Source organism: Pseudophryne corroboree, chromosome 10, assembly GCF_028390025.1.
Source record: "Pseudophryne corroboree isolate aPseCor3 chromosome 10, aPseCor3.hap2, whole genome shotgun sequence".
Classification (NCBI taxonomy): Eukaryota; Metazoa; Chordata; class Amphibia; order Anura; family Myobatrachidae; genus Pseudophryne; species Pseudophryne corroboree.
In genome coordinates this window covers 61,240,775-61,255,357 of record NC_086453.1, presented here as the reverse complement: position 1 = coordinate 61,255,357, position 14,583 = coordinate 61,240,775, and the positions used below count along the sequence as shown (strand labels likewise).

At 46.7% G+C, this 14,583-nt stretch overlaps 1 protein-coding gene across 1 annotated transcript in view; it reads right to left on the bottom strand.

The window, feature by feature from the left end:
- GYS1 (glycogen synthase 1) overlaps positions 1 to 14,583 on the bottom strand; it is a 120,782-nt gene that overhangs the window by 47,294 nt on the left and 58,905 nt on the right. The window contains exon 2 of the mRNA XM_063942452.1: positions 12,512 to 12,693. Within this exon, the coding sequence (XP_063798522.1) occupies positions 12,512 to 12,693 (182 nt within the window). The remainder of the gene's footprint in view (positions 1 to 12,511; positions 12,694 to 14,583) is intronic.

Here is a 14,583-nt window from a genome sequence, read left to right as displayed (position 1 = left end):
AGACCAGCCTGTCGGGATCTGGAGGAAGACGTCACAGCTTCAGAAGGAGAGTAATTAGGGGAGTGGTTTCCAAACTTTTTTTAATCACGGCGCCCTAGAATATCAGATTTTTTTTCACGCCACCCCTAGACCAAAAATGTCTTATTGAGAAATTTAGAAAGAAATATTACATTAAGTAGATCGCGTGTATATGTCATCCTTAGGGTCAGTTGTGTGGTGAGGGACAAGATTTGCCTCTGTTTGGCCACATATTTTCTGACTGGCAGCCACCAGCACTGGTTTTTCCTATTATATTGACCATGAATAATTTGAATTGGTCCTGGACCACCAAGCCAGGGCACCCCTGAAAGTGTCCCGATGAACCCCAGGGAGCCACGGCACACAGTTTTGGAACCTCTGAATTAGGGCCTTATTAAGCCAATTGAGAACAATTGCTTAGTCCATAGGTTCTCAAACTCGGTCCTCAGGACCCCACACAGGGCATGTTTTGCAGGTCTCCTCACAGAATCACAAGTGAAATAATTAGCTCCACCTGTGGACCTCTTAAAATGTGTCAGTGAGTAATTAATACACCTGTGCGCCTGCTGGGTTACCTGCAAAACATGCACTATGAGGGGTACTGAGGACCGGGTTTGAGAACCTGTGACTTAGTCAGTCATCAGGGGAGTGCCGCAAGGGTTCCAGAGCAAGTCCCGATAATTGTTCCTACAAGAACGGTTTTAGGAAAAGAAATCAGACTTGCTCTTGCTGTATAGAAATCACTGCGGCTCATTTTTTCATCAACTGAATAGGAAAAACAGTTTAAAAAAAAAAAATCTGAGCACAACTGAATATATCCCTTTGTGTGCAGATGCAGAAACTGAGCCGATGGCCTGGGTGATTTCCCTTCACCCCAGAGCATAGCAGATTGCCGGTACACATTACACGATGTAATGAACGACCTCGCACTCTGTCCTTCATTACACTGCACCGGCTCGCACACAGTATCTTCCAGTTGGCCACGCAGCACAGCCAGCCGGAAGTCTCTTTTACCTGTTACCCCCCAAAATCAGCTGGCCAGAAGTTCTACAATGCAGAGCCCCCAGTAAGCAAACCACTGATCTATGGCTCCGGAGTAGGAATGTGCTTTGCCGTCACCTTCTATCTGCGATAACATAAGTCATATGCATTGCAATGCCAGCAGAGACCATAAGCCAGTGCTAGAGAATAGAGTACACTGCCCACTTGGATCACAGGGCCCTGACATGCTGAACACACAAAGGTGTTTTTTTTTCCAGCAGGTCAATGTTTCTGCACCATATGAATGTCACATGTTAAGTTCATCCATTATCTACCTGTATTTTAGCTGTCCTATAAAGTTACCATTGTGAAAGATATTTTACTATCCTCGTGACTTCCTGACCCCAAAGGGTCACCTTCCACCTCCCGCACAGCAGTCAGGATCATCCAAACGAACGCGGTGATCTAGTCCTGCAACTCAAAGCCTAGCGCAAATGTGGACTACAATTTTTAGCCGTGACCTTTCTGACGGGCAGTAACTGAATCCCTGCATGACACCAGGTCACTGTGGAGGAACGCTAAATTTAGTGCTTGAACATGTGTTCCCGAGCTCATAGACAGAAGGGGGAGGGATTCAGACAAGACAGAATGTTTAGCAATGTCACAAGATGGGATATTTTGCTCTGAAGGGCAAGGCAAATACAATATATAGTAAGACAGTGCAGAGAACTCAGTATGCCAAGCCAGTACGTACGGCTGAGGTCACACACATATTTCTGTTCTGGTACTAATCGGCATTAAAGGGTCACCTAGCTACAGTGGACACAGCACATTTGTGGAATAAACATCCACCCTATCAGTTTACCGAGCACCAGGGACTACGAAGTAGCTCGCGCCTTGCTTATATCAATGCTCGCTATTAAACAGATACATTGCACTTTCATCAATATTGGTTAAGCCTATAAAAGAATGGTCTCCAGTGCGGGTAGATGATGGATACACTTGAAAAAACCTCTTAAGGTCACGTAAAGAAAAAAATGGAACACAGTATACGGTATATGACAACGTGTGGCATTAGAGCGCAGACAGGAGCAGTGTGTATCACGCCATGTGGCCAGTGCATGGTCTTCGGGGGTTATTCAGAGATGAACGCAGTTCATTGCATCCGCAGCAAGATCTGCGTCCATCTCCTTACATGCTGGGGGTCACCCAGTAGGTGTGGCGCCACATCACGATGCGTCCACAACTAGAGGTTGGTCCCTGCAGCACAGCCTGGTCTACTGCCATTCTTTTTATTGGAATGGCTGCGTGTGACGTCACGCAGCCGCCCCGAAAACACTCGCGACACTCCCCCGTTTCGCCCACCACGCCCCCACAACACAAACACCGCCCACTGCTATAAATCAAGTACGCAATAAGAAGCCTCCATGATCGCGGACGTGAAAACACATAGGTCCGCGAGATACAAGTGAATCAAGAACACGCTAGATACACTACACAAACACACATGTTCAATTCTGCATCGGCTCCATAAAGTTTACCTATCGCTTTGTCAAAGTGGAGGCCAGGGCGGAAACTAAGGGTATGTAAGAGGTGCTGCCGCCCAGGGTGTCAAGCCCTGGGGGCGGCACCATCCCTGCATCTGGCTAGTAGCTTGCCTAGAATAGCACGCCCCCTGCAGCCTGCACAACCGCCTAGAGCGGGCAGTGTCGTGCTTCCCACGGCTGGCGGCCCTGCCCCCTTGGTGTGATGTCATTCGTTCAGGGGGCGGGGCCTGCACACTGCCAAACTGTTATGGCATTGGTGGTGGCAGACATTTTTGGCCTGGAACAATATTCATGAGAACGCAGTTTCTTAGTTCCCTAGAAACTAAAAAGACACCATTGAGGCCCTTTCTGTTTAATGACGATGTGATGTCCTAGAGCACCAATTAATTCCCAGTCTAGATATTGGTTCAGTCCATAACATGGCTACCTCTGCTGTATGCACGCAACTGGTACACTTTAATAAAAAGAAGTTTAAAAAAACGAAACACTTGATAACCTTTACACTGCAACCAAAGTCTTATTTCTTTTGCAAGGCAGCATTCCAGTATCTCAGTGTCAAAATGATTACTTAAGGTTTATTGCATGTGTACAGAATTTGTTGCTTAACACCTCACAAAGGCCTGGGCATTAGACAAGTGTGCTGTGCTCAATAGTAAAAGGGAATTTAGGTTTAAAAACAGAACTCTTGTTGTCAGACTTCTGTGACAGTGTCCGTTCCCAGGCGCGGTGGATGTTACTATTCCGGGAGACTTGCAGATGGGAAGAAAAGGGCGTACGACTCAATAAATGAGTGTAAAGTCGCACAGACGTGCTATCTGCAGTGGATGTCTGGAATAGCACCCGCACTGCGCGCAGCTCAGAGTTCGGCAGTTTAGTAAAGATGAGCAATGGCAGTGAGCTTTCACTAGAACCGGATTTTGCGGCAGAGCAGATGGTCTCGCTGAGGCTCGCTATTCTCAGTCCTTACACGCTCCATTTATGAACTTGTGTAATTTCTAGCCTATAAACAGAACTGGAAAAAGAATACAACTCACTCGTGTTTGATGGTATTTAATCTGATGTAGAATAAAAACGATAAGAGTGAGCGGCACAGAAAACAGTGGGACATTTTGCAGCCAGCTGCAGGATGAAGCGAGTTTTCCAGGGAACAGCTGTTTAAGTTTCTCATCCTGACGCCTGTTTCACTAGAACCAGCTGCCAATTAGTGGCCACCAAAATCGGTGAAACTCGCCACAACAGCGCAATAAAGTCACCCCTAATATCCCTATAAGCCCTTCGCACATAGCTACCCCTCTATAAATGACAATAGTTATTTTATTACCGCACCCACTTTCAAAGATTTGCTGCATGCACCTATTTAACTTAAAAACACTTTACACTGATCTCGTGTTCTCACCTGGGGAGGTGAGGACAAGTACAAAATGAAAATACATTAGTTCAGGTCATTGATCTACAGTACAAAGCTCCCGAGTACTTCCTATACACAGGTCACATTAGTTCCCCGGCTGATGGTGTGGATAGCACATCAGTCCAAGCTCTCAGTGTTTATCTTTGAGCTACTAATGTACATACTTTATCCTCCACGTAGGGTGACGGCCTCAATGTTCCTCCTGGAACATTGAGAGCCTATCACATACATTTATGCCAAACTCATAGTGATGGGAATCTAAAGCAACTACTCAATGTATTTCAAAAATAAGAATTTACTCACCGGTAATTCTATTTCTCGTAGTCCGTAGTGGATGCTGGGACTCCGTAAGGACCATGGGGAATAGCGGCTCCGCAGGAGACTGGGCACAACTATAAAGAAAGCTTTAGGTCTAACTGGTGTGCACTGGCTCCTCCCACTATGACCCTCCTCCAGACTTCAGTTAGGATACTGTGCCCGGAAGAGCTGACACAATAAGGAAGGATTTTGAATCCCGGGTAAGACTAATACCAGCCACACCAATCACACCGTATAACTCGTGATACAATACCCAGTTAACAGTATGATAACAACTGAGCCTCTCAACAGATGGCTCAACAATAACCCTTTAGTTAAGCAATAACTATATACAAGTATTGCAGACAATCCGCACTTGGGATGGGCGCCCAGCATCCACTACGGACTACGAGAAATAGAATTACCGGTGAGTAAATTCTTATTTTCTCTGACGTCCTAAGTGGATGCTGGGACTCCGTAAGGACCATGGGGATTATACCAAAGCTCCGAAACGGGCGGGAGAGTGCGGATGACTCTGCAGCACCGAATGGGCAAACTCTAGGTCCTCCTCAGCCAGGGTGTCAAACTTGTAGAATTTAGCAAACGTGCTTGACCCCGACCAAGTAGCTGCTAGGCAAAGTTGAAGAGCCGAGACCCCTCGGGCAGCCGCCCAAGAAGAGCCAACCTTCCTCGTGGAATGGGCTTTCACTGATTTAGGATGCGGCAGTCCAGCCGCAGAATTTGCAAGCTGAATCGTACTACAGATCCAGCGAGCAATAGTCTGCTTTGAAGCAGGTGCACCCAACTTGTTGGGCGCATACAGGATAAATAGCGAGTCAGTCTTTCTGACTCCAGCTGTCCTGGAAACATATATTTTCAGGGCCCTGACTACGTCCAACAACTTGGAAGCCTCCAAGTCTTTTGTAGCCGCAGGCACCACGATAGGTTGGTTCAGATGAAACGCTGATACCACTTTAGGGAGAAACTGGGGACGAGTCCTCAATTCTGCCCTATCCATATGGAAAATCAGATAAGGGCTTTTACATGACAAAGCCGCCAATTCTGATACACGCCTGGCCGAAGCCAAGGCCAACAACATGACCACTTTCCACGTGAGATATTTAAAATCCACGGTTTTAAGTGGCTCAAACCAATGTGTAGTGAAGCCAGTTCTCTCTGGAAGAAAATCGATAGAGCCGAAATCTGGACCTTAATGGAACCCAATTTTAGGCCCATAGTCACCCCTGACTGTAGAAAGTGCAGGAAACGGCCCAGCTGAAATTCTTCCGTTGGGGCCTTCCTGGCCTCACACCACGCAACATATTTTCGCCATATGCGGTGATAATGGTTTGCGGTTACTTCTTTCCTAGCTTTAATCAGCGTAGGAATGACTTCCTCCGGAATGCCCTTTTCCTTCAGGATCCGGTGTTCAACCGCCATGCCGTCAAACGCAGCCGCGGTAAGTCTTGGAACAGACAGGGCCCCTGCTGCAGCAGGTCCTGTCTGAGCGGCAGAGGCCATGGGTCCTCTGAGATCATTTCTTGAAGTTCCGGGCCTATCCAGAACAATGAGTATAGTTCTTACTCCTCTTCTCCTTATTATCCTCAGTACCTTTGGTATGAGAGGAAGAGGAGGGAACACATAAACCGGCCGGTACACCCACGGTGTCACTAGAGCGTCCACAGCTATCGCCTGCGGGTCTCTTGACCTAAAGCAATACTTTTCTAGCTTTTTGTTTAGGGGGGACGCCATCATGTCCACCTGTGGCCTTTCCCAACGGTTTACAATCAGTTGGAAGACTTCTGGATGAAGTCCCCACTCTCCCGGGTGGAGGTCGTGCCTGCTGAGGAAGTCTGCTTCCCAGTTGTCCACTCCCGGAATGAACACTGCTGACAGTGCTAACACGTGATTTTCCGGCCATCGGAGAATCCTTGTGGCTTCTGCCATCGCCGTCCTGCTTCTCGTGCCGCCCTGTCGGTTTACATGGGCGACCGCCGTGATGTTGTCTGACTGGATCAGTACCGGCTGGTTTTGAAGCAGGGGTTTTGCCTGACTTAGGGCATTGTAAATGGCCCTTAGTTCCAGAATATTTATGTGCAGGGAAGTCTCCTGACTTGACCATAGTCCTTGGAAGTTTCTTCCCTGTGTGACTGCCCCCCAGCCTCGAAGGCTGGCATCCGTGGTCACCAGGACCCAGTCCTGTATGCCGAATCTGCGGCCCTCTTGAAGATGAGCACTCTGCAGCCACCACAGCAGAGACACCCGTGTCCTTGGAGACAGGGTTATCAGACGATGCATCTGAAGATGCGATCCGGACCACTTGTCCAACAGGTCCCACTGAAAGGTTCTTGCATGAAACCTGCCGAATGGAATCGCTTCGTAAGAAGCTACCATTTTTCCCAGGATCCGCGTGCAGTGATGCACCGACACCTGTTTTGGTTTTAGGAGGCCTCTGACTAGAGATGACAGCTCCTTGGCCTTCTCCTCCGGGAGAAACACTTTTCTCTGTTCTGTGTCCAGAACCATCCCCAGGAACAGTAGACGTGTCGTAGGGACCAGCTGTGACTTTGGAATGTTTAGAATCCAGCCGTGCTGTTGTAGCACTTCCCGAGATAGTGCTACCCCGACCAACAACTGCTCTCTGGACCTCGCCTTTATCAGGAGATCGTCCAAGTACGGGATAATTAAAACTCCCTTCTTTCGAAGGAGTATCATCATTTCGGCCATTACCTTGGTAAAGACCCTCGGAGCCGTGGATAGACCGAACGGCAACGTCTGGAATTGGTAATGACAATCCTGTACCACAAATCTGAGGTACTCCTGGTGAGGATGGTAAATGGGGACATGCAGGTAAGCATCCTTGATGTCCAGTGATACCATGTAATCCCCCTCGTCCAGGCTTGCAATAACCGCCCTGAGCGATTCCATCTTGAACTTGAATTTTTTTATGTATGTGTTCAAGGATTTCAAATTTAAAATGGGTCTCACCGAACCGTCCGGTTTCGGTACCACAAACATTGTGGAATAGTAACCCCTTCCTTGTTGAAGTAGGGGCACCTTTACTATCACTTGCTGTGAACACAGCTTGTGAATTGCCTGTAACACTGCCTCCCTGCCTGAGGGAGTGGTTGGCAAGGCAGATTTGAGGAAACGGCGGGGGGGAGACGTCTCGAATTCCAGCTTGTACCCCTGAGATACTACTTGAAGGATCCAGGGATCCACCCGTGAGCGAGCCCACTGATTGCTGAAATATTTGAGACGGGCCCCCATCGTACCTGGCTCCGCCTGTGAAGCCCCAGCGTCATGCTGTGGACTTAGAGGAAGCGGGGGAGGACTTTTGCTCCTGGGAACTGGCTGTATGCTGCAGCTTCCTTCCCCTACCTCTGCCTCTGGGAAGAAAGGACGCGCCTTTAACCCGCTTGCCCCTATTGGGCCGAAAGGACTGTACCTGATAATACGGTGCTTTCTTTGGTTGTGAGGGAACATGGGGTAAAAATGTAGACTTCCCAGCTGTTGCTGTGGAAACGAGGTCCGAGAGACCATCCCCGAACAACTCCTCACCCTTATAAGGCAGAACTTCCATGTGTCGTTTGGAATCTGCATCTCCTGTCCACTGCCGAGTCCATAACCCTCTCCTGGCAGAAATGGACATTGCACTAATTTTGGATGCCAGCCGGTAAATATCCCTCTGTGCATCCCTCATGTATAAAAGTGCATCTTTTATATGCTCTACGTTTAGCAATATAGTGTCCCTGTCTAGGGTATCTATATTTTCTGACAGGGAATCTGACCACGCAGCAGCAGCACTGCACATCCAGGCTGAAGCAATAGCCGGTCTCAGTATAACACCTGTGTGTGTATATATAGATTTCAGGATAGCCTCCTGCTTTCTATCAGCAGATTCCTTCAGGGCGGCCGTATCCGGAGACGGTAGTGCCACCTTCTTTGACAAGCGTGTGAGCGCTTTATCCACCCTAGGGGATGTTTCCCAGCGTGACCTATCCTCTGGAGGGAAAGGGTACGCCATTAGTAACCTCTTAGAAATTACCAGCTTTTTATCAGGGGAAGCCCACGCTTCTTCACACACTTCATTTAACTCTTCAGATGGAGGAAAAGCTACTGGTAGTTTTTTCTCTCCAAACATAATACCCTTTTTTGTGGTACCTGGGGTAACATCAGAAATGTGCAACACATTTTTCATTGCCTCAATCATGTAACGTGTGGCCCTACTGGAAGTTGCATTAGTCTCATCGTCGTCGACACTGGAGTCAGTATCCGTGTCGACATCTGTGTCTGTCATCTGAGGTAGCGGGCGTTTTAGAGCCCCTGATGACTTTTGAGACGCCTGGGCAGGCACAGGCTGAGAAGCCGGCTGTCCCACATTAGGTATGTCGTCAAACCTTTTATGCAAGGAGTCGACACTGTCGCGTAATTCCTTCCACAGCACCATCCACTCAGGTGTCGACCCCGCAGGGGGTGACATCACGTTTACAGGCATTTGCTCCGCCTCCACATAAGCCTCCTCATCAAACATGTCGACACAGCCGTACCAACACACCGCAAACACACAGGGAATGCTCTGACAGAGGACAGGACCCCACAAAGCCCTTTGGGGAGACAGAGAGAGAGTATGCCAGCACACACCAGAGCGCTATATAACACAGGGATCCCACTATAAATGAGTGTTTTCCCTTATAGCTGCTTTTTTATATATCTTATATATATATCTATACTGCGCCTAAATTTAGTGCCCCCCTCCCTCTCTTTTTTACCCTTCTGTAGTGTTCAGACTGCAGGGGAGAGCCAGGGAGCTTCCTTCCAGCGGAGCTGTGAGGGAAAAATGGCGCCAGTGTGCTGAGGGAGATGGCCCCGCCCCTTTTTCGGCGGACTTTCTCCCGCTTTTTCTGGAATACTGGCAGGGGTAATTTTACATCTATATAGCCTCTGGGGCTATATATGATGTATATTTGCCAGCCAAGGTGTCATATATTGCCCTCAGGGCGCCCCCCCCCCCAGCGCCCTGCACCCATCAGTGACCGGAGTGTGAGGTGTACATGAGGAGCAATGGCGCACAGCTGCAGTGCTGTGCGCTACCTTGGTGAAGACCGAAGTCTTCTGCCGCCGATTTTCCGGACCTCTTCGTTGCTTCTGGCTCTGTAAGGGGGACGGCGGCGTGGCTCCGGGAACGAACACCAAGGTCGGGTCCTGCGGTCGATCCCTTTGGAGCTAATGGTGTCCAGTAGCCTAAGAAGCCCAAACTACCACCTGTTAGGTAGGTTCGCTTCTTCTCCCCTTAGTCCCTCGCTGCAGTGAGTCTGTTGCCAGCAGATCTCACTGTAAAATAAAAAACCTAAATATACTTTCTTTCTATGAGCTCAGGAGAGCCCCTAGTGTGCATCCAGCTCAGCCGGGCACAAGATTCTAACTGAAGTCTGGAGGAGGGTCATAGTGGGAGGAGCCAGTGCACACCAGTTAGACCTAAAGCTTTCTTTATAGTTGTGCCCAGTCTCCTGCGGAGCCGCTATTCCCCATGGTCCTTACGGAGTCCCAGCATCCACTTAGGACGTCAGAGAAATCATTATTAGTTCAGACATCTCCAATTACTCATATATTACTGAGTCTTCTAATATCTTACTACTCTATGGCTAGCGGCTACATATTATATTGCCGTGGTATCCTTGAAGCTTTTTATGCGGACTTTACTAATAACTCAGTGCTCTGGACAGCAGATCTTAAGGGCCCCAAACACTAGGGAGATGTATCTCAGCAATGATTTGCATGCAATTTTCCTGCAATCTGGCCGGGAGCTTCCCAGGAGGCCTGCAATTGCGATTTCATGCTGGAGTGTATTTTTACATTGATTTATCTCAGGCAATCTAATGTTATTAAACCTATTTTCCATGCAATTGAGATAAATCTCATGTGCAGCACGTGTGATATGCGATTGCAAGGGTGACACACGGGAGCGCGCAATCGCAAGAAAAGTACATGCAATTTGACATTTTTCATGCTATCCATCTCAGGAACTAATCGCAATTGCACGAAATCGTGCAATATCGCACTAGTGTATGGGGCCCTTTATGCTTCATACTGTCCCTCAACATTACTTCCACCTTCCAAATGCTCCAACATGAGATCATAATACAGAATAATTGCAAAAAAAAATAAAAAATCTTCAAGAGACCCTACTAAAGGACAATGACGTACCAAGACTCAATCATCTCAAATACCTTTACTCCAGGTGAAAAGGGCATTCAAAATAGTGTAAGAATTAGTGTAACTTATGTTTTATTTCTATAGCGCCAACATATACTGTTGCGCATTACAATTGGGAACAAACTAATAAAATGAGGCCGGTTAAAAGCAGTTAAACAGGTTAAAAGGGTCCTGCTCAGAAGCTTGCAGTCATAGGGATCAGACACCGGTGACCCCAACTGGTCGCTGTGTTGTGATTGGATGCGCACACCAGTCTGGCACGCCCCTTCGCTCCTAGTGAACTGTTGTGCATTGAGCAATATTCATCTCAGTTTCCATGGTTTACAGCAATGTCTCATTCTTACCTTATTTATATACTGTACTATGTCAAAAATATGTAGTGTTGCCAGCAACCTACACAGTACATGGATTTTATCTCTGTTGTGCTTATTCCTTGGTTCTAATGACCCTAAATAAAAGCTGTCTATAGCAATAAGAGGAGTCTTAGGTCCATATCGGTTGTTAAATATTTATGGCACGAGAGGTGGCTGGTGATCCCCCCAATTTATTTAATGTGAAGATGGGGCTTTTTTTTTTACTAGCATAGGAGAGATTCCCCCAAGGGGTGTGTAAGACGAGAGACGGAACCTCTCTCTTTTATGTTTGCTTATAAATGTTTGAACCTGACATATTGTGATATCCTTTGTGGAGACATTCTACCCCACTCGTCATTTTAAGATCTTTAAAAAATGCCCTATTTATTAGTCAGAGGACCTGGATCACGCTATTACTGGATACCTGAGCCGCTTGTTTAGTTCTGACAGACTTTCCCTGGTGTCTCCTGACTGCACCAATCGTTTGTCTGGGCTGGAAGTGCTGTAGGGGTGAGCGCCACCGCCAACCTAAAGATCAGCTCACCAGGAGGCTAACCCCACCGCATGTTGGACATGGGAGAGCATTACTCTAGCAGTATCATCTGGTAATATCATCAGCTCCCTTTACTCATTGGATCAGTGACTGGTCACATACTCTTGGGACTTGTAGTTCCAAACACACACTTCCAGCCATAAGAGGTTCTTTTTATCTCCAATATTTGCATATAAATCAATGGGATGAATTATAAAAATGGCTCATTTTATATTATTCTCTGCCAGCATGAACTATCATTTCTAGGGCATATATGTGACCTAGATTAGTCCAATATAATGAATATAATGATTTTTTTATATTCAACTCTGTTAAATATTGTATATTTGTATCTTGTATTAATCCTATATCATACTTTTATTGGTGTGTCTTGATCCTCACTTATTCTGCCAGCCCGGTATTTAGTACTTTGTACTTTGTATTGATTAGTGCAGTATTACTTGTGTGTGATGGATTTATCTCTGCTGTGTTTATTCATTGGTTTTAATGTACCTAAACAAAACCTGTCTAAAGCAGTAAGAGTAGTATTATGTCTATATCCTTTGTTAAATATTTATGGCAAATAACATTTAAATGAAGGTTGTTTATAAACAGCTCCTTGTATACACAGGCAAGATTTTGGCTGGTGCCCCCTAGCACCGCCACTAGTTCTGCAGGAGATGCCTGGCATGAGTCAGCTGGCAGCACTGCTAACGTCGGGTGCCTTGGTTTATGAAAATGCTACTTATTTGCATTACTATGTGGCTAGGGTGCACAAGCAGCTTCTGCTGATTAAAATGATATGCAACATACCTATATTCTGTGTTCGACTGCGGCTGTATCTGCATACGAAATGCTACAATACAGTGATTTCCGGGAATACACTGCAACGTAGCATTTTGTATGCAGATACAGCCGGAGTCACACACAGAATATAGGCATGCCGCATATCATTTTAATCAGCCGAAGCTGCTGGTGCCCCTAAGCATACCAAATGCCCTAGGCACTTGCCTAGTTTGCCTATGCCCAAGGCCAGCTCTGCACAGGATGCAGAAAGATGCGTCTAGTGTATCAGATAGGCAAGCATTTAGATGTACGTCTGCAAAGTAACCAGGCTGAGTGTACACCGTCATCATGTGTTGGCCTTGCCTCTACTCACCTTGCAGCCCTTTGAGTTCATGGAATCCAGCGCGCGCTTGATAGCAGGATTCGGAGGTTCAATCAACTCAACCTGAGTCCGCACATTGTGCTCGAAGTATGGGCCGATGAGGAAGTAGTTTTCCCCCCATTCGTCGGTGGTGATCTTGGCTTTGGTCTGTATAACCGTATATATTCCACCCACTGGAGGAAAGAAAACAAAGAACCGCTGTTAACATAAAATAAAATAATAATGATGACATTATGTTGTTATCCTCTTATTTATATGGCGGCACAAAGTCTGCAGCACCGTACATAGGACATAAACAGGAACATAACATGGGATATACGCTATATAGCCAATGCTGCATATACAGCCATAGTACCCACAAAGCAGTCACGCCTGAAATTAAAGGTGGCTTATAAAGAACTGGACCACTGACGCAAGAAATTGCGGAAATTCACGTCGTTTTTTGTTGTTGTTGTTTTTTTTTTTTTTTACTTCGACACTTACTTAGGGTTAAAACTCACTGGTTCTTTACCACCCCTTTAAAAGGACAGATAATAATAATAATAATAATAATAATAATAATAATACTGTGGTTATTATTATCACCATATAAACTCATTTCATGTGCATTTGCACTAGCTTTATAGACCTCCTAGGAGGCTTTATTCTGCATTTACAGGGAGATAATGGGAAAGAAAATAAGAATTTACTTACCGATAATTCTATTTCTCGTAGTCCGTAGTGGATGCTGGGGACTCCGTCAGGACCATGGGGTTTAGCGGCTCCGCAGGAGACAGGGCACAATAATAAAAGCTTTAGGATCAGGTGGTGTGCACTGGCTCCTCCCCCTATGACCCTCCTCCAAGCCTCAGTTAGGATACTGTGCCCGGACGAGCGTGCATAATAAGGAAGGATATTGAATCCCGGGTAAGACTCATACCAGCCACACCAATCACACCGTACAACCTGTGATCTGAACCCAGTTAACAGTATGATAACAACGAAGGAGCCTCTGAAAAGATGGCTCACAACAAGAATAACCCGATTTTTGTAACAATAACTATGTACAAGTATTGCAGACAATCCGCACTTGGGATGGGCGCCCAGCATCCACTACGGACTACGAGAAATAGAATTATCGGTAAGTAAATTCTTATTTTCTCTAACGTCCTAAGTGGATGCTGGGGACTCCGTCAGGACCATGGGGATTATACCAAAGCTCCCAAACGGGCGGGAGAGTGCGGATGACTCTGCAGCACCGAATGAGAGAACTCCAGGTCCTCCTCAGTCAGGGTGTGCCCCTGACCAAGTAGCAGCTCGGCAAAGTTGTAAAGCCGAGACCCCTCGGGCAGCCGCCCAAGATGAGCCCACTTCCTTGTGGAATGGGCTTTTACTGATTTTGGCTGTGGCAAGCCTGCCACAGAATGTGCAAGCTGAATTGTACTACAAATCCAGCGAGCAATCGTCTGCTTAGAAGCAGGAACACCCATCTTGTTGGGTGCATACAGGCTAAACAGCGAGTCAGATTTTCTGACTCCAGTCGTCCTGGAAACATATTTTCAGGGCCCTGACAACGTCAAGTAACTTGGAGTCCTCCAAGTCCCTAGTAGCCGCAGGTACCACAATAGGTTGGTTCATGTGAAAAACAGAAAACACCTTAAGGAGAAATTGAGGACGAGTCCTCAATTCTGCCCTGTCAGAATGAAAAATTAAGTAAGGGCTTTTATATGATAAAGCCGCCCATTCTGACACACGCCTGGCTGAAGCCAGGGCTAATAGAATCTTAACCTTCCATGTGAAATATTTTAATTCCACAGTGGTGAGTGGATCAAACCAATGTGACTTTAGGAAACTCAAAACAACATTGAGATCCCAAGGTGCCACTGGGGGCACAAAAGGAGGCTGTATATGCAGTACCCCTTTTACAAACGTCTGAACTTCAGGCACTGAAGCCAGTTCTTTTTGGAAGAAATTCGACAGGGTCGAAATTTGAACCTTAATGGACCCTAATTTTAGGCCCATAGACAGTCCTGTTTTCAGGAAATGTAGGAAACGACCCAGTTGGAATTCCTCTGTAGGGACCT